The 21,804-nt window shown below is 38.7% G+C and overlaps 1 protein-coding gene across 3 annotated transcripts in view; it reads right to left on the reverse strand.

The window, feature by feature from the left end:
• Positions 1–19,409: 19,409 nt before the first annotated feature.
• The window catches only part of LOC5565327, a 222,418-nt gene continuing 220,023 nt past the window's right edge, over positions 19,410–21,804 (reverse strand). For all 3 annotated transcript variants that reach the window (XM_021846799.1, XM_021846798.1, XM_001649623.2), the window contains one exon: positions 19,410–21,166. In XM_021846799.1, the coding sequence (XP_021702491.1) occupies positions 20,651–21,166 (516 nt within the window). In that variant the 3' untranslated portion in view covers positions 19,410–20,650. The remainder of the gene's footprint in view (positions 21,167–21,804) is intronic.

Here is a 21,804-nt window from a genome sequence, read left to right on the forward strand (position 1 = left end):
GCGGTGGACATGATCAGAAGATTACCAAATGTTGGAAGTGTTTTAACAGAGTTTTATGCCAAAGGTTAGTATTTTAGCAAAGAGGCGTCTCCGGATCAGTGGAAGATATTTCCGAGAGAACTACATCAGAGGAATGATTATTGATTTTCATTTTAACACTTCACTAGTCGCGCTATAATATTTTGAACAACACAGATGGAAAAACTTCGCTTTTCGTACACAGTATCTGCGCGGTGCCAATGGCAGTGGTCAACCGCGCGACAACCGGTAGGTTCAAAGATTATTGACTGGCTCAAGTAGATGAATAGATTGACCCATCTTTTCCCTATTCATTTGAATTTTCAAACATATCGTGACCTAACATCACCTTCAACCGTCAATAGACCAGACTACACCAGGACTGCCGAACGATCGGCCCGTGACTCCATGTTATGCTGCCCTCGAGGAGTTTAAATACTCGTTTCATATCTTACCTGTTATTTGTTATATAAACTTGAAGTTTGTATACATACTATGTTCATTTTAATTTCAACTTAGGGGTCTATTTTATAAGTCGAGTCGATCAAAAAAGACTCGACTGGAGGGGATTTTTTTTTTATTATCGTACAATTTGGGCCGGAGGTTCTCCGATTTGCATGAAATTTTCACCATAGGTAGAGCTAGTGGATACATGACCAAAAGTGAGATTCAAAAAAATTATAGTGGCCTATTTTCCCGGAAAACTCTAGATGAATTTTCACGATTTTTCTATATACCTCAAACTTTGAAAATTCATGTCTCCTGAACTATGCATCGTAGAACAAAATTTTTTTAGTAAAATCGAAAGGAAATTTTCTCAGCAATCTATTAAAAATATAAAAAGAAAAACATTTCTCGGAAAATTTTTCATCATGGAGAAAAATGTCAAAAAATAGCGAAAAAACTATCGTCTGTATCATGAAAAAATTTCAAAAAAATATTTTTTGTTTCATCAATGCATACTCTATTTTTCGTCCATAGACGCCAAAGTGGTATCTTTTACCGTTTAGGTGACAGAACTGAAAAACCGATGACCACCCGCACGCTCTCCATAGAAAAATGTGTTCTATTGTGGGCCTCATAACCGTGCGCTAACGGCGGCAGTAATTTACACGCATTGTAAGTGTAACGCAGTAAACCATCCTTTCCTTTCCAGTCAGAAGAAGCTTTTCGTCAATCGGAGCACTCTCCTTTGGTCTGTTGGGTGTTTTGTATGTCCTTTATTCGTAACCTTTACTATTGAGACCAACAGTCTTTAATTGAATACGATCCTAACATTTAATACTACCTATAGATAATAGGAACTGACCCTCAGCAAACATGAGAAAATTCACTCACTCACCCGAACGCCACCGATGAAAAATAGCAAAAAATCTGCTGCTATCGAACATTCAGTGATAGCTGAACCATCCTAGGCGGAGTGTAGCATGAAAGCGTCGAAACCGATTGTGTAAAAGCGACAATCGGAAGGAACGCGAGGCACGAGTTAATGCACTTAGCATCTATTCGCCGAATGCATTGAACTAACTGAGAGGATTCCTACTCACTGAATCATTCCGTGGTGTGGACTGCCAGTCAGTGAACGCTCATTAGCACTCAAACCCGAATGCCATTCGAACGGAATCAGAATGTAAACAATTATTCCTGGACAAACATTTCAAAAGGGCACATCGACATTGGTAAACATTGGCTTTGCAAGCCGCTGTTGAACCCAATCGCGCCCCCTCGATCACGCTCACCAATACCACTATCAGGAAGAGCTAACACCAATCTTTCTGATAGTGGGGTTAGTTTGCGTGGGTGGGCTAAAAAGGGCTCAACAGCAACGTTTCTGAAAAAAGGCTCAAGACCTCTTGGGCCCTTTTCAAATGTTTGTCCTTTGTCCGAATTTTGGTATTGCATTCGACTGATCAGATGCCGTTTTTTGATAATAAATCTTCGAGCTGTTTAGTAGAATACCTATAAGTAGATGAAAAAACCGAATTTAGTACTATACCATTTAATTCTACTAGAGTTTGTATCCTTTGACAGATACGCGTATTTCGACCTCAACTGTAAGGCCGTCTTCAGTGTCGTGTACTACACGGTGTGTTTCGTAGAACAAGTTTATTACAAAAAAAATAGGGAAGTCTGAAACTTCTCCACAATAAAGTCTAAGTTTCTCGCGTTCATTTGCTGCTAAAACCAAAATAATCGGTCGGGGGGTCCAGAGTAATTTTTTTTTTTTTGATTTCGAGAGACTTGCACATATGTTTGAATTTGCCTATCTATGTGTTTATGTACATTAGGGCGGTTCAAAATTAAAAAATGTTTGAGAATTCAATTTCACATATGTTCCTTACTATCCTTACTATAAAAATAGTGTTCTGTGAAATTTTCAGCTTTCTAGGTGGTGATTTAAGGCGGCCCAAAGACAATGTAGGTTTATATGGAAATTACTATGAATAATTTTGAGGTATGTTCTAAACACGCTTGTACTGTAATGTAAGTACAAACTTATTATCCCATTGTAAAAGCTCATTCTTCAAACCATAATGAAGAAATTTGCTGAAGAGAGAAATTTAATTCGACAGATAGCGGAAGAGATATCCATGAGTTTGTTTGCTATTATTTAGCTTAACCCCTCTACCGGCAGCTTCATTTTTTCAGCACAAAAATATATTTGAATCGCGATAACTTTTTTGTTTCTCTATATTTTTCCACCATTTTTTCACAACTTCTCAAAAAACTCTTCTACTTTTGGAATCTATGTCGGTATTGACCATTGGTCAACTGGTTTTAAAAATATTTCGGTGTTTCTTGGGGGACCGACACTTCCCATATAAAATTTCAATATGATGTTTTAAGAAGTTTTCAAGATCTCGTTACGGCTAGAGTGGTATCAAAAACATATAAGCTCATTGCTCAAAAACAGTTACACCGATTTGTTTAATTTCTTCACAATAGACTTTCATCAAAGTTAAGTTTTGAAAAGCGAATAACCGAATATGAGAAAAAATCTGTAGCCAGAGATAATTACGAGAGTTATGGCTATGCGTTGGTCCCCCAAGGAATTTTGGAATATCTCCGAATATAGATGACCAATGCTCAAAATCGATACAGATTCTGAAAATAAGAGAGTTTTTTGAGAAGTTGTGGAATTTTTTTTCAAAAATATTGAGAAACAAAAAAGTTATCGCGATTTGAATATTTTGATAAAATGAAGCTGCCGGTAGAGGGGTTAATATGGGGTTACAGTACTGCAAACAAGTACAAAAATCCCAAACCCATTTTAGCCTCATGACGTTAGTTTCTGATCTTTTCATAAGCAAATATAAGATTTGAAACTTCTCAAATACCATCCAAATTAGCGTATTTTTCAGCACCATGGGGCAAGTATATTACATGCCTTATAACAAGGTTTATCACATGCGAAGCCCTCTACTAGTTAATTCGAATAACTAAAATTGTGTTGTTTGAAAGGCGGATAAGTCACTTTTGTATCTAGGGGCCATGCACAAATTACGTCACGCTCCAAGGGGGGGGGCATGATTTATGATCTCGTCCTAAAAGCCAGAGCTTGTTATTACTAAGCAAATGAATGGATTTACACTTTATTTCACAATGCTACGACGGAGAGCAGATCCTCCTCTGTCTCCCAGCGGTGACAGTTTTTATTTTGGTCCGTTTATCTGATTAATAACAACGAGCTACACACTCGGTTATCAATGGTTTTAAGGGTGAATGTACATAGAAGCCAAACCTCGAATTTTCAAAAGCACAAGTCTAGAGAAGCAGACAACCGGTAACTCACTAGTCACTCGCTGGTGGCGACTAATCAATAAAATGTTCAACGCAAAAGGTTGTCAGGTTCTCAAGATACAAATCTACAAACAAGCTCTTGAAAATTCGAGGTTTGATATCGAAGCATCTTCACCTATTAAAAATATTTCCTAATAACTTCTTACATCATTATGACCAATTTAAGTACGATTTTCAAGGTTTTTCGTTGACAATAACTAAAATGACGTTTGAGACAGTTTTGCAATTATGCGAATATCATATGTCATATATGCTTATTACAGCTCTTTTGAGCAAGAACAACTTTACCTTCCATGCCAAGGGGTTCAAATGGTTTGATCTTGCAGTTTGTCCCGTATGTATGTTCAACGCAATGTGTGTCGGAACAAAAACAAATATCCATGAATACTTCACGCAAAATAAAAAAAAATGTTCTGGACCCCCCGACCGATTATTTTGATTTTGGTCGCAAATGAAAGAGCAAAGTCTAATTGTTTTTAGTTCGAAATTTCAGACTTACCTATTTTTTTGTAATAAAGTTACTCCACAAAGACACCGTGACTAGACTCGACTTGTTTCGCTTAGTGCTCGCCGAAGAAGCAGAATGGGCACTGGAAATTGAAACGTTCGGCTTGGTTAAAAAAACGGCTTTCTCGCTCCCGACTGTGCGTGGAAGCGAGTGAGGGAAACACAATAACTGAGTGAGTGTTTCCCATGCTTGACCCTCAGTATCATATAGTTGCCAAGCAAAAAGGATATTTATGCAAGCGCGCGAATAAATTTTCAGTTTTGTTTTCAATACGAAGTGATATATTTGATATAAATTCTGATTGTTCCTTGGAAGAATATAGTATAGTATTTGCATGTATATAATATCAATCAACTGTATAACACTCAGGGACGCTATCTATTGTTCCATTGATGGCTGCTGTGGAATATTCCACAGCCAGTCAGCGTGCAGCCTCTACAGTTGGCGGCAACCCAACAGCGCGCCAAACTGTATTGAGAAGCGTACGCGCGTAATGAATAATTATTGTATGTTTTGTCTGGCCTTATCGTGCGCCTATATAAGGCGCACCCATTGAATTTGTACTGCCTCTCAGTGGTAATAAATCTGTTAAAGTGAAGCCGTTCGCTTGATTTGCTGTCCGTTGTATCGTAAAAGACACAACGTAGGAAAGACGTCCTGGCCGAAACAACATATTAACAATATATTCATAAGTTTTCAAAGAAAGTGGATCTTGAGATTTGATCCTTCAAACGTTACCATAATGATTGATTGTAACAAGAACTTCCCGTGTGGCTTTCATAGAGGCTTTCATGTTAGCTTTAATACTAAATAACGTGCTGATGAAGGGCACACAAAACACCCAACTGACCAATGGAGAGTGGTCCGATTGACGAAAAGCTTCTTCTGACTGGAAAGGAAAGGATGGTTTACTGTGTTACACTTACAATGCGTGTAAATTACTGCCACCGTTAGCGCACGGATATGAGGCCCACAATAGAACACATTTTCCTATGGGAAGCGTGCGGGTGGTCATCGGTTTTTCAGTTCTGTCGCCTAAACGGTAAAAGATACCACTTTGGCGACTATGGACGAAAGTTAGAGTATGGATTGATGAAACAAAAAAATTTTTTTTTTAATTTTTCATGATACAGACGATAGTTTTTTTGCTATTTTTCCGACAATTTTCTTCATGGTGAAAAATTTTCCGAGAAATGTTTTTCTTTTTATATTTTAAATAGATTGCTGAGAAAGTTTCCTTTTGATTTTACTAAAAAATAATTGTTCAACGATGCATAGTTCAGGAGATATGAATTTTCAAAGTTTGAGGTATATAGAGAAATTGAGAAAATTCATCTAGAGTTTTCCGGAAAAATAGGCCACTATAATTTTTTTGAATTTCACTTTTGGTCATGTATCCACGAGTTCTACCTCTGGTGAAAATTTCATGCAAATCGGAGAACCTCCGGCCCAAACCTGTCCGATAATTTAAAAAAATGCCCCTCAGCGTCTTCCAGGCGTGTTCCTGGGCCAATAACCTGTTGGAAATGAAGCTACACAAAAACCAATTAGGCTGTCCGTACCATCCGCCGGCTACTGACTGATATCGCTACCTTCTCCTCTCGTGTATTCAATGCTTGGGTATATATTACAATTTCATTCCTTAATCTCTATACTAAAATATGATAATCTCCAGACATTAGAGATGAGCAAAAAGAATTGAAGCTGTTCAAAAGATCCGGATCACTCAAAAGAGTGAGTGATCCGTGGCTCTTTTTTTTGCGAAAGTCGATTCATTTGATCTGCACGAATCAGACAAAAAGTGACCTAAAAAAAGAACGAACCGATTCCTCTATTTCCCCTATTCTCCATCGTTCGTTTCTCGGTTTTATTATAACGCTTGAAACGTGTCTTGCTTTGCGCGCCACACTTTCGCACATAGCAAAACATCAAATTTGCCCCGCTTACTTACATATAGGGAGATGAAAAATTGAGCGAAAAAGTGCCCATTTGGCAAGGCAGCTTTTGGTTATGGTAAGGGAATTCGACTGAGTATCTCGTTAGTTTCGCTAGTGATGTTCGGTGAAATAGACGTAACTTTTTTTTTCCTGTGCGCTAAGAGCTCACCAATTTAATCTCAACAACAAAAATCATGGACATTGTTCGTAAAACCTTATGTGAAAATCTACTCCTAAATAAGCAAAACTAACTAAACAGACTATTATTATTGTATGTGACCTCCAAGCCCGTATGTATACTTTAAAGAATACACACGCTTTGTAATGCAGCCTGCACTGATTAAATGCATTACATTTTGAAACTTCAAAACCTCAAACTACAGATTCACAAACAATAAAGTGTTTGTGCTGATTTTTTGTTTGTTTGTGAATAATCACAAAATCAAATCGGCTCCATTATGCTTCAGGTATCAGAAGGCCGGCTCCAAAGGCACGTTCCCCACCAGTTGGGAGATTTGTGCCATTAAAATTGTGGTTAGCAATTGTCAGATTGAATAATAATCTTTCATTGAAAAGATTACCATTTTCGTTATTGTAGTTCAATATTAATCGTGAATCCACTTTTTTCAAGCTTTCATCTTCAGAAGGGCGTAACTCAAAATTTCGTCACAGTTTTTTTTTTTAATCTTGAAATTTCCTATCAATATATTTTAGATGATTTTTTAGTTAAAGAAATTTGTTACAGGGTTTGAGAAACTCAAATTTGTATTTCTTGTGCTTAATAAGGAAGGAGTTTTTCACTTTGCTCTATGAGATATCACTTTAATCCTTTTCTCCTTCGTAGTCTTATGTTAATTAAATTAATTTCAAGTATGTTACGCAAAATAAGTCCAGTAGATATTCTGTAGTAAATACTTATCAAATTTGTATTGATTTATTGGGTAGTGTTTCATCCAGTTAGATACATGCCAAAGCTGTCGTCTGTTATTGTTCGGCACGATAAGGAACGGTTCAATGGAGCGTTTCTTCAACAATTCTCTTTAGCCCACGTGCAACATTATCGATAAACTTTTCCGTCGTTAATTATGAAGAAAATAGATCATTCCCGGTGGATTTGTACATCTATTTTACTTTTTTCAGAAAAATAATTGAAAATGTTTGTCGAACCATTTTTATTTTAAATGAAAACTCTAAACTTTTGGTATTTTGGAAATAACTGTGTCGACACAGTCATGTTCACGTCCATCTATTTTCACTTATTTTAAAACGTCCAGGTTTTGTGAGAAGTTGAATGGGGAATATGATGTTTTTTTCTTTTTCTAGAAATTGGAAATGTTTGTTCGAGCATCATGTTGTTTAATGCCATAGGAATGCTCTATTAGAAAAGTTTGGTTCCAGTCTCGACCAAATATCCCGCCGGGCCCGCACGCCGGAACTGTGTTCAATACTACTATCCCATTGGATTCAATTTCCCGGAACAGAAAGGAAACTTGAGCGCCATTCCGCCGTTTGTAAACTAATGATGACGACAATGCCCCGAGGATTATTTATCTGACCTTTGCTCCGTTCGTTCCATTGATTGACTATGCCTGCAGGCCGATGGATTCCTATCGATCGTGAATCAATATAGGATGGCCTTTTCTAATTAGACTTCTCCGAAGATAAATACGGGACACCGTATAGTGATTACGATAAAGCGGGTGGCATGTGAAGGAAGAGGAATTACGTGCTTTAAGAATGTTTTTAAAGAAAATGAAAAATAATTTCAACGAAAAAAAAAAATGAAACAGTGGAAATAAACATAGTTTTTGAGCTCGGGAGTATTTCGGAAATAGGTTTTTAAAAACATCACTGATATAAGACAAAAATAAAATTCAAAGAACCATGGGCACAGTCAGGTTTGTAGCAAAAGCTAAAATTTTGTTTCAAATATCCAGCTTCTAGCATATAACAACTCAAGGAGATATCTTCCACCGGAGCGCCAAATTGGAAACCAAACGGTTCTGTGATAATCAAACCCGAATAACGGAAACAAGCAGAGTAGATAACAGTTGTGAAACAGTCAATCGGAAAGGATAGAAAAATAGTTCGATGCTAGTCTTGAAGTCTTCTATTTAGAATAGATTACATATTAGAGATTCGATTTTAACGCTAGAGAGAATCCATTAGTAGCAGTCTCATTCAAACATCGATCAATTCACTTTAACAGAGTTTAACGAAATCGAGTATCGAGTGTTGTATACTAGAGGTCTCGAAACGAAAATTAGCCTATCAACAGTCAAGTGACCGAATCAAACTGAACACTGGATTTATTTATTTTATACGGGGTTTATTCAAAAACGAGTCGAGAAACGCAATAATCACACAGTTGGCAGGAAAAGAGACACACACAAATAGATAGTTACCGAAATTGTGAGCGCAAAAGCATAAAGTGCCAACCAAAAGAGCATATTTTACTGGATGGCAAAGTGCCAACGAAGAAGACCAATCATGCACCAAACGAGTACGAAACGAAACTAGAAAAAAAAAATGAAACTGCTTCGCATAGAGAGTGTAATACAGATGTGAATAATAAGTATATTTTTGTGCAATTTGTATAAATTGTTTGTGACGGAATGCAAATAAAACTTTTATTTATTACCGAACCTGCCAGCGTTTTACTTTTCATCCGAAGGTCGTTGCATTGGTGCGCCCCTCATTGCAAGTACAGTAGTTTACCGCGGCACTGTTGTCATGTGGGTTGTCTATCCGTAGGCGTTTCAACTCTTCAGCTGTTCGTCGAAGGTGAACAGGTAAGACTTACTTAGGGGCGATCCATTAATTACGTAAGACAATTTTCAGGGTTTTTCAACCCCCCCCCTCCCCCCATGGTAAGATTTTTTGTATGAAAATTAAAATTAAATTGTATGGCGCGTAAGAAATCCCAAACCCCCCCTCCCCCCATAAACCCTTACATAATTAATGGACAGTCCCTTAGTATGTTATAATAATCCCTCAATAATAAGGTCGATACAAATATTAAAGTTTTTTTATGTCCGAGACCACTTCCCGAGCAGAAGAAAATAACTACTGAATACCAAATTGAGGTATTCCATACCAGATAATTTCCAATACTTACAACCTGAATGAGGTATGAATGAGCCCTGCATAAGAGGTAAAATACCTCAAATAATACCTTCTGCATATTCTACGAATACCAAGCTGATAATTCGATCAGGTATTGCAATACCTAAATAATACTTGATGAATTTTCATATAAAAGTGAATTTTTTCAATAATAGTTCAATACCTCCAGCAGTCCTCAATACCTATCGAATACCAAAATGAAGTATTTTTAATTGTTTTAATTATTTTTTTCAAATACCATTACAATACCAAAATGAAGTATTGATAACTGAACAATACCTAATTGGGGTATGATACCAAAATATGGTATGCATAAGTTATTGCCGAGTTATTCTTTCCTCCTCGGGTTGGAACCCATTGTTTTCACACGATCAGACAAATTTAACTAAATTTGAAGATAATATGTGGATTTTAGGCAATTTGCAAATTTTCCGTTATTTTATACATAGGTCGAACTTTTGCCCCGCTGATTCGAACTTTTGGCCCCATAACTTTTCCAAATCTCAATCGATTTTTATGATATTTGGATTGAAAGTCCCTTACTTGAATAGAATTCGAACCACCATGACATTTATAAGATTTGTTTTGAATTGAACTAGAAATCTTAAAAAGAAACTCTTACCCCACTCGAACTTTTGCCTCACATTACTCTACCCCGTTTGACGGTATGTAACTTCGTTTCCATTCAAGCTTCGTTCGGCTAACAACATTTCAATTTGTAAGAGCACCGCAGTTGTATTGCTCCAGTAGTACCAGTGGCGTAGCTAGGGTTTTGGGGGCCCGGTGCGGAGATAGATTTGGGGGCCCCTCAAATAGAGGTTTGCTAAATACGCCTTATTAGCTTACACATACCTACATATTTTTGTCAAAAACGTTTAATATTAAAAAAACGTGATTTAAAGATCAAAATATATTCTACTAGTAAAAATTAATCCATACGAGGACTTAGCCAGGAAGTCCGTCAGGAAGTAGTTTTTGATGTTATGGAAGTGGTTTTTGAATATATCTATGAAGCAATTGCTGCATAAGTTCCTATAAATTTATGTTTTAAAGGATGTTTGAAGGAATTCTTGGATAACTTTCTGTTATGATGTACGGTATTTAGTAGTTTGGTTACGGTTATACCTAGACGAACGCTTTGAAGGCTCGTGGAAAAATATCTCAATTCATTGGAAATTAGGCGATGAAACGGCTCTATTTTAGTATTGCGCAAATAATTGATTTTATTTGTGGTTTTTTATGCAGATCTAGGAGGCAATCAAGATGAAATGTTTGATGTTATTATTGATATTATTTTATGAAGAATCCCAACGAAACTCATGAAGGCATCCTGAGATAAAATTTTGAAATATAATTACCTTGAAAAAAACATGCAGGAAATCTTCTGAAGTAAAAATATTTTCCTTGAACTCTGTCAAAATTACAGAAATGTATGTATTCTTTTTTTTTATTTTTGGCAAAAAACTTATAACAGAAGTCTTGTAAGAATGTATTACAAAAATCTAGAAGAAACTGTAGAATCGCTTAGAAGTTTCTGGGAATATTACTGCTTTTATCACTTGAAAAACTCATTGTAGGAATAGAGCCGGCTTAACAAATGTGGGGGCCCAGGGACCAGAGTCTTGTGGGGGCCTTTAAAAAAAAACATTTCCTATAGTACAGGGGTTTTCAGTCTTTTTGGCTCGCGGAGCACTTTATAAGATAAAAATGTTGCGCGGAGCACCTGTTCGTCATCGCCACTCCGTTTAAAATACTGATTTTTGACAAGTTTAAATTGTCTCTATAATTTCTATCAAAACATTGGAGTAATATTTATGGTGTTCATTCTTTCAATTTCAAGCTTTTAACATTAATCTTAACAGATTTGTTTCATTTGATTGAGCAAGCTATTTCATTATAGAGTTAAACTGTGACAATTAGCTATCTAAATGAAATTTTATTTGGGTTTCGTCAAAAACGTCAAAGTTCGTGACCTGGAAACCGTGTCGTTCTTTACAAAATGTATGAAAAATTTTCTACACAAGCATACTTTAAATCTTCCAAACACAGAATCCTGACCCTAATACTTAACTTTTTCGTAAAAGTACCCAAACACCGCTAGCGCATGACGGCTCACCACAGTAGCATGTCCGAAAGAACTTGAAACTATTGAGAACCAGAGCTACAGGTCCAAAGCCCTGATAAAGGTAGATGGTTGTGATGGCTATGACCGTGGTCATCATGTAACGAACAAGCGGACGATGCTGTATCGTGTCAGCATCGAGGAGGCAGTCCCTCTAGCACGATGTAGGTAGCGCAACTCTGGTTAGGTGGCCCATCGAAGACTCTTCACCAACCAAGAAAGGCAAAAGTAGAGCAAACGGATTGATCTTACGGCAACAGACCCGGCAACGAATAAAGGACAACGATTGGAAAGTTGGATCTAAGAAAGTGAGAACTTTGAATGAACCCGCGCGAGTTGGGCTCCTGGCTCGTGTACTGCGGAATGTCGGCGTGAACGTGGCAGCTATCCAGGAAATACGCTGGCCGAGAACCGGAGAACGTGAATTCCGAGCGGTGGACCCCATAGCCAACACTTCATTCAAGTACCCCATCTACTATAGCGGTGGCGACAGAGCAGAACGTGGAGTTGGCTTCATAGTGATTGGGAAGCACATGAACCGAATTATTCGGTGGAAACCGGTAAGCGACCGAATCTGTGTGTTGAGAATGAAGGGCAAGTTCTTCAACTACAGCCTGATCAGCATATATGCGCCAACGAACGATAAGCCCGATGACATGAAGGATGAGTTCTATGAGAGCCTGGATAAGGCCTACGGAGAGTGCCCAAAACAAGACGTCAAGATAGTCATCGGCGACGCAAATGCGCAGATCGGGAAAGAAGATTTCTTCCGACCCGTCATTGGAACGGAAAGCCTTCATTCCGTTACCAATGATAATGGCCTGCGGCTAGTAACCTTCGCTGCTGCTAGAGGGATGGCAATCAGCAGTACATACTTCGCGCGAAAGAATATCCGCAAACACACCTGGCGACACCCGAGTGGCGATGCCTGCTCCCAAATAGACCACGTGCTGGTTGATGGGCGACATTTCTCAGATGTCATAGATGTCAGGACCTTCCGAGGCCCTAATATCGACTCGGACCATTATCTCGTTGTAGCTAAAATTCGGACGCGGTTATCCAGCGTTACGAGTTCCGCAACACACAGAACGCTACGCTTCAATATACAACGCTTGTCGACTGATGGGGTAGCTGCGCAGTTCCGTCAGCAACTAGACGAGAAGTTGGGAAGAGTCAACGTTGCTGGAGACGTCGACAGCCTGTGGGACCCTATCCACGAAGCTGTGACAACAACGGCGCGGGAAGTGATCGGCACTGGTCAACGACGAAAACGGAACGACTGGTTCGATGAAGAGTGCCAGAGGGTGACAGACATGAAGAATGTCGCCAGAAGCCGTATGCTTGTGGCCGGTACCCGACAGAACAGAGAGCGGTACAGGGCAGCAAGAGTCGAAGAAAAGCGAATCCACCGCAGAAAGAAAAGGCAGCACGAAAAAAGTGTGATAGCTGACGCACAAGAAAGCATGAACCGGAATGATATGCGGAGATTTTATGCAACGGTCAATGGTGCGCGGCACAATACCGTACCAGTGCAATGATCGAGAAGGGAATTTGCTGACCGATAAAACGGCGGTGGCTGCCAGGTGGAAGGAGCACTTTCAGCAATTGTTGAACGGTGAGAATGGAAATGTAGCGAGGAACAGGATGAACATACATGATGACGATCAAGCTGTGGACCCACCGTCCATAGAAGAGGTTAAAAAGGCTATCAGCGAGCTGAAGAACTGTAAGGCTGCTGGGAAGGACGAGATCCCGGTCGAGCTTCTCAAGCACGGAAGCGAGCAGCTTTACCAGTCGATCCACCGAGTACTTCTGAAGGTATGGGAGGACGAAGAATTGCCCACCGGCTGGTTGGATGGCCTCATCCGCCCTATCTACAAGAAAGGGCACAGACTGGAGTGTACCAATTACAGAGGAATTACCCTGCTGAATTTGGCGTACAAAATTCTGTCGCGCATCCTGTTTAACAGACTGAGACCGCTCGAGGAGTCCTTCGTCGGCGAATACCAAGCTGGTTTTCGTGAGAGCCGTTCGACAACGGACCAGATGTTTAGCTTGCGAATGATCCTAGACAAATTCCGGGAGTATAACTTGCAGACTCACCATCTGTTTATTGATTTCAAGGCGGCGTACGACTCAGTGAAAAGAAATGAGCTTTGGCAGATAATGTCTGAAAATGATTTTCCGGCGAAACTAATTAGGCTGATACGTGCTACGCTGGATGGTTCGAAATCAAGTGTTCGGATCGCAGACGAGGTGTCAACCTCGTTCGTGACGTTAGACGGATTGAAGCAGGGAGACGCACTTTCGAATTTACTGTTCAACATTGCACTTGAGGGTGCTATTAGGAGATCTGGCGTGCAAAGAAATGGCACTATTATCACAAGGTCTCACATGCTCCTTGGCTTTGCGGACGATATAGACCTGATTGGAATCGATCGCAGGTCAGTGGAAGAGGCCTTCGTGCCTCTGAAGAGGGAGACAGCGAGGATAGGCCTGACCATCAATTCTACCAAGACGAAGTACATGGTTGCATGTAGAGATAGAGTCAGGCATGGTGGTGTAAGTGCTGAGGTAGTGCTTGATGGGGATTTTGTTGTTTACCCTGGAACACTTGTGACATGTGACAACGACGTTTCCCGCGAAGTGAAAAGACGTGTTGCGGCTGCGAATAGGGCCTTTTACGGACTACGTAATCAGCTTAGGTCCCGCAGCTTGCAAACCGAAACAAAATTCGCCCTGTATAAAACATTGATTCTTCCGGTGGCTCTCTACGGGCACGAAGCGTGGACGTTGAAAGAGTCAGACCGGAAAGCTCTCGGTGTTTTCGAGCGTAAAGTGCTGCGGACAATACTCGGTGGGAAACTCGAAAATGGTGTGTGGCGCAGACGCATGAATCACGAGTTGTATCAAGTGTACAAAGATGCGAATATCATCAATCGTGTAAAATACGGCAGACTACAGTGGGCTGGTCACTTAGTGCGAATGTCGGAAGAAAGAATTGCGAAAATAATATTCAGCAGGGAACCAGGTAGAGGTCGGCGGCTTCGGGAAAGACCACGAATACGCTGGCTGTATGCAGTGGAAGAGGACCTGGCGACCCTAAACGTTCGGGGCAACTGGAGAAGTTTCGCCCAAGACCGACGAAGATGGAGCTCTACAATACGCCCGGCAATGACGTGATGCTACGCTGTAGCCATCAAGGTATCAAGGTAGGTACCCAAAGTATGTAAGAGTTCGATAACGTCGAACGTTATCCTCCATAACGTTATAAACTTCATGATGTGAATACATAATAAAACTACCTTCAGGAGCATAAATTCATCAAACAAAACAGTGGTCTCAAATGAAAATTCGAATATTTGGTTGCATCCAACAAGTAATTTATCGATAAAATTTACAGCAGGATCGATAGTTTTGTTCTTGAAATTTGTACTCTTGAAAATTCTAAGTATGGCTTGGTTTGGTATAATTAAAAGCGTATTTCAAAATTTATAGTTGAGAGTTTCAAGTTATTGATACAAATTTTCAAAACGATCGCGGAGCACCTGCCAAGGCTTCACGGAGCACCAAGTGCTCCGCGGAGCACGATCTGAAAACCGCTGATAGTACATTTGATTGATTAAAGTTTTGGTGATAATTGGTAGAACGAGATAAAAAAATGGGGAATATAGCACGGAAATCTCGTATTACCTTAATGTTTTAAAAAAGGTTCCAGAACCAGAAGTTACACGGAAAAAAAATCTGATCCCCATATCATGATTTACAAATCATGAAATTCATAAATTGCTTAGGTCATAATATCAGGATCACAAATCATGGTTCCTGGAGTCATAATCATGATTCTTCATAAGCGTAACATCCAGTGTTCGATCGTATCGATCATTCTCAATTTAAGATGACGAAGAGGATGGGTGAGGGTGGTAGAGTAGGTGGCTTACAATCGGGAGGTTATTGGCTCGAATCTCAGTGTATGATATTTTTTTATTATTTTTATTTTGTCGATCATAAACGGATGCGCGACTTAGCATTTTTGGCATTTGAATCATGATTCCGAGCAATCAGAAATAAAAACCTTACGCGTGTGTTGCGTTACGGCAATCTGACTCATGATATCATGAGTAAGTCATAATCTTGTTTTTGGATTCTGATTTCTACCCGTGTAGTTTTGAACTGCTTTGAACCTTCCATAAGCACGAGTAGAGATCAATGGGTACACTAAACCTACCTTTGAGGAAAAACGGTTTTGAAATTTTCCAGCCATAGCCACTCCGTACAAATTGTATGAGAGCCAAGAAGCAAACCAGTCTTCTATAAATTATCTCTTTTTCAATCTGAAAAATGGTTTAAAAATTCCATTGGAAAGCATGGAAACAGTACAATATTTTAGTACACCCAACTCAAAATCTACTAAAGTGTCTTTTTCTTTTCAATTATAATTTAATATAACTAAATTATCAAATTTATGTTGGATTCCCTTAATTTTCGACGTATTTATTCTGTACAATTCAAAAAATATGTGCACCGCATTTTTTCAATTTTCAATTTCGATTATGTTTAGATTTGTGTAAAAGAATACCAAAGTAAAAACTTTTGGAAATAAAAAACAAAAACTGAAGCTCTTAAATCGAAAACAGTAGGTCAAATATGCTGCACGCTTTAGAAAACCCTAAAAATCATTTGAATTTTAAGCTAAAGTTAGAACGATTTTATCAGTTTGTAATATTTTTTAAATGTTCAATAATAATTATTTTAGACGCATTCTGTGGGGGCCCGGGGGCCATGCCCCCCTTGGACCCCCCGTAAATACGGCCCTGAATGGATGAATCCATGAAGAGCTCCCTGGGAAAAATGAGGGACGTATCTAAAAGAATTCCCGATTATCTGAGGAATTCAAACTTCTAATATAAATACCAGAAGAAAAATCATCAAATAAATTTCAGAAAGTATATTTGAAATAAATAAAACAAAGAATCCCTGAAGCTAGTGGTAAAGGAATACTAAGGGAAAACACGGGATTTCTTGGCCAACGATACGCCAAGAAATCCTTCAAATGGTTTTCAGAGGGCTCCTCAATGGAATGTGGTTGAAACCTTGATAAATTCCTAGAATGATTTCTGTAGGAGTTCTTGAATAAACATTGAGAAAATCCGAGTATACATTTTTGGATTTCCTGTGGCAATTTCATTAAAAATCACTTAATGAATTTACAACCACATAGGAACGCCAGATAGATTATTGCTAGCAATATTATAGTGTATTTCTTTCAAAAAATATTAGGAAAATCCTACTGGCATTGCTTAAAATATTCTGTACAGTTTCTAATGAAAGCGCCGGAAAAAGTTCCCTGGATTTGTTGCCAAGTTTGTGTCCTTAATATTTTTTCGCTCAATCCGTAGTGGTCTTGGATTTAAAAGAAAATTAATATTTGCATCTGCCTAAATAGTCGACCTGAAGTCGTTAGCTTACTCATTCTACAATTCAAAATTCATGCTTTTGAGAATATCTCAAACATTTAAATTTGAACAAAATGTACACCTTTAGCTTTTAACTCATGTATATACCGTAATCCGGGGGCAAATTGATCATTGGAGTAAATTTGATAAAATCGGTACCAAATAGCATTCCATTCAAGGATGCTTAATACTTCGTTGACATCACATACATTCCATGTTTTCTAGTTCATAGATGTCTAATGATGATTTTAAATTATTTCTTTTTTTACGTTAATTTTGCATAAAAATATTCATAGTTTTTGAAGGTGTTAGCAATACTGTTGGAAAAGTCAGTACTGAACAATTCGCTGGTGCTAATCCTGCATGCAAACTTTGAGTGTCAAAAATGTAGTGTAAGCTTCAGTGTGAACTGCTGAACTCATTTTTGAAATCGTACAGCATTACAAAAAAGTGTTTTGGTCATAAAACCGTTTATTGTTGAATAACTAGCTTATTTCAAGGAGAATTGCATACATATAGGCGTATTATGCAGATTTACAAAGTTTAATTTTGCAATAAAATGGTAATATACACGAGTTGTAAGAATTTTTACATCATTTTTAGACCCAAATGTAGTAGATAGGGAAATTTTACATTCTAAAATATGCTTTTTTATATAGTGATCAATTTCGCCCCAATGTGTCATTTTCAATTTATGATATTAAAACTTATTTTATGAAGTGTTAAATTTTATTTCATAAAAAACGATTACATTAACTGATAGACATCAATGAAGTACTGGTTTTACAGAAATTAATTTAGGAAAATAACTTACAATGAAAATATTCGTGGAGGTCCCTAAAATGTGGGATAGATTAAGGGTGGGCTGAGGGCCCCGGTAGGACCGTGACTGTGAGCCCCACATTTTAGGAGCCCCCAGTCACGGTCCTCCCGGAGCCCTCAGCCCACTCACTCTAAATCTATCTCTAAAATATTAAAAGTCAGGGATAATCAAGGGGCCCCTGTACATCGCAGATCCAAGTCTGCTTGTCATGCTAATTTTTTTTTTTTTTGATCTTACAAATTGTCAGTTTCTCAAAGCTATGTCGAATCTTTAATGCTATAAGATATCCGTACTGCAATTTTGGGGCCCCTAGAAGCTCGGGGCCCGGTGTGGACCGCACCCACCGCACCCCCCTAGCTACGCTACTGAGTAGTACCCTATAAGCATTAGCAGAACGACGCGGAGCACATTTGATAAATGGTTTTCATTATTTTCAATTTTGGTAAAGTACCCTGATATACACTACATCGAAATGCTATAGGTATAATTGCAAGTTTTTGTGGCTCTATAAAATCCAGTGGCTGGCACACAGGAAACCGGAAACTATATCTAGAGTAAGCCACCCTTATAGCTAAATTTAAATCACAAATTAAGGGTTGTATGATTAAATGTAAATTAGATTTTTCTCGCATAGTTTTTTTTTTCATTTTGCCGCATATGAAAATGCGCTCTAACTCCATTTAAACTGCATGAATCAACTAAAGACTAGTTCTTATTTTCCTGATAAAAAATTACCAAAAATAGACAATATGGGATGAGCAAACCAGCAACTTTGCTAGCATAGTACACAGCATGGTCGAAAGCGATAAGAAACGTTGGTTGCTTCGTAAATAAACTTAAACGGGGTGCTTTTCCCAAGGGTTATTTACAAAGAAGCACCAAAGTGCGAAGAAAACTAAGTTGCTTTTTCAATGCTGTAAGATGGGAGTTATGAATTTTTGGTTAGCATTGAGGGACCATCCATTCAGTACGTGATTCGCATACGGGGAAGGCAAAATTTGCTAATGTGTGGCTATCAAGGCGAGAACCACACATTATGTGTATACGAACGGAATTTCAAAGTTATGATCTATATGGATGCTACCTAAAGGATAGTGTTCACTTTTTGCGATTTTGAAATGCAAATGGAAAAATGTTAATTCGAGAAGTTGTTTCAATGTAACACTAAATCGATAGGATGAGAAATCGAAAAAAGTGACCCATCCAATTACAAAAACTAGATAAACTGTTTAGTGGGGCTTTCTTTAGCCGAGTGGTTAGAGTCGGATACAAAAAAAGCCATGCTGAAGGTATCTGGGTTCGATTTCGGGTCGGTCCAGGATCTTTGCGTAATTGAAATTATCTATACTTTCCTGGACATAAAGTATCTTCGTACCTGCCACACGATATACGAATGCAAAAATGGCAACTTTGGCAAAGAAAGCTCTCAGTTCATAACTGTTGAAGTGCTCATTGAACACTAGAAGCAGGCTTTGTCACAGTGAGAAGAAGACGAATAAGAAGAATTTTATGCAATCCAAATCAAATACAAATTCAATTAAAATCTAATCTCAATCCCATTTATGAATGATTAACGACTTTCGGATATGTTATTATAAAGAGCTCAAAATACACTTGGTTTTCAGATACAGGTAGTTTATTTACAAAAATCGAAGTATACGGTCTTATGATTTATGGCATTAACTACGTTATAAAATATAAAATTGTCAAATATATTACCAAAATTTCGATCTCACTGAATAATTTACTATTTGCATAAATGTTCTATACAATACAACCGTTATGGCACCTACGATAAGGTATGTCTGCTTAGAGTGTATACAGTTTGGTTCATCGACACACGATTTATTTGGCACTGGCATTAACATCATACATCAAAGTGGCCTCACACTGACTAAAGTATGGCCGGTATTAGCTTGTTTGTCGCAATTTTCCACCCGATACTCGATACATCGACTTCGCCGGAATTCCTCTACATCCCACTGCAACGGTGCTAATGAGAGAGATCCGTGGGAGCAATCGTATTTATCAGCTTCATGAATAATTTATCGAGTCCTGGTGATATGGTCTAACTCGGTTGATTATGTTACCGACACATTGCAATGCGTTGAGGTTTTCGGAGAGCCACTACTGATTCATTTTCGCCCTGTCGGCGAACAACGCGCAAGTCAATCGTATTAAAAGCTTTTCGAGTATTGTAGGCAGTACACAGTGGTTCAGAATAACCGAATTGCAAGACAGATGAAAAATTCCACATTGATTTCACAGATGAACAAAATATATTATTTTTGTGTGTCCAAAAGATTAAATTATGTTTCTCTGGGATTGCTGAATCCAATGCCAATTTAAGAAATGTTCCAGATCGTCACAATTTTGTGATACAGCTCATCAAAGTTGTATTAAATACTGGTTTTATTGATGTTCAAGTAACATTTTAACTATGATTCTTAATTTTTTTTTATCCAGCCCACAGAGCCTTCAATAGGACTTAAACTTCTATATAAGACAATGTTTGATCAAAGTTGCACAATTTCATATTGATTAAATTTGTTTTGGACATGATTACAGCTTCTGTAATAAATTACGCACATAAATCAGCATACAAGTTGGCAAACTTGCATGCAAGTTGACCAAACAAAATAAATAAGACATTAAATTTTCATCAGTCAAATCTGTAAAACCAGACGTACTATGACATTTTTGAAAATAGCAATAGCTTCAGTAACCTCCAATGAAGTAAATGACGGTATTTTGGTGCTTGAGACCCAAATTTGTTCCGTTGTGTAATGCTTCAGCTAGAATCTGAACCACCGCGTCGTGCCCTCGAAACTGCCAACGATGGCATCCGGATTCGCTTCATCAAACATAGCTCTCCTGGCGGTTGTTGTCCAGCATAATGATGCCCCCGTTGGGTTGCCGTTCGATAGTTAATCTCGTTATGAATGGATTTGCGGTCGTGGCGCTTTGCGATGGCGCTAGAATGGAAAGCATCGCCGGTGGACTCGTTTCTGCTTTCGAAACTCCTCCGCAACCGGAAAGGCTCTCGTTGAGGCGCCGGTTCAGCTGGGAATTGTCCCGAAAGTGCTCGTTGTGGTCGTCCAGGGTGCGCTCGATTCGGGCAAAAATCGGCACAATCGTCGTCGCAAGCAGTTCGTCGTGGGATCCAATGGCGCCACTTGTCACCAGACGGGACAGGACGTGCAGGATGTTTTTGATTGTCTTGCGCTGGGCTTCGGTTTCCACGCGGCTTTCCATCCGTTCGAAGAACTTCTGATTGAACGCGCCGGTGAGGAAGTTGATCAGTGGTCGGCCGGCCAGGTGGTGGTGCGATTTCTTGTTCGAGGACATGTTGTACAGCATCGACGTGATTTGCTCCTGGGGGAAAATGGAAGAAGGAAATTTTTTTTTGATGAGATGGTATTATTCTAGATTTTGGGAGTGAATGAGATGATATGGATGATTGAATGTAGTAGATACTGCGTACACAAATTATTTCTGCTATCTAAAGCAATAAAATAGCGTTCTTAGTGCCCGTTTGTACTTCTTAGTCCCTTTTCAGCCATTGTTAGAACCCGTGCCCTAATTTTTTTTGACCCCTGGGTTGGATAAAATTTTGCAAATGGTGGTAGATCGTATTAGAAAAAAATATCTCTCAGAAGGATGCTGTATACTTAGAACGAAACGAATGCCGAATCTGCCGAATTCACAACTTACACACTTAAATTATTTTACGGATTCCTGTGAAATCTAAACAGCTGAACAGTTCGGTAAAATAAATTAACGGAGTACGGTAAATTTTTACAGTATTCCGTAAAAAATCACCGGAATCCGTTAAATTCCGACGAAGTTACGGTGTTTTATTTCACCGAACTGTTCAGATGTTGAGATTACGGTGAAATTCACCGTAAGAGCTTAGTGTGTATATCCAACATAGTGAGTTTATAAATTGTCATTTAGTGTGTTAAAAATGGGAACGCCTTCTTCATGGGAAATATATGATGTCGAAAGTTGCA

Source organism: Aedes aegypti, chromosome 2 (genome assembly GCF_002204515.2).
Source record: "Aedes aegypti strain LVP_AGWG chromosome 2, AaegL5.0 Primary Assembly, whole genome shotgun sequence".
NCBI classification, from domain to species: domain Eukaryota; kingdom Metazoa; phylum Arthropoda; class Insecta; order Diptera; family Culicidae; genus Aedes; species Aedes aegypti.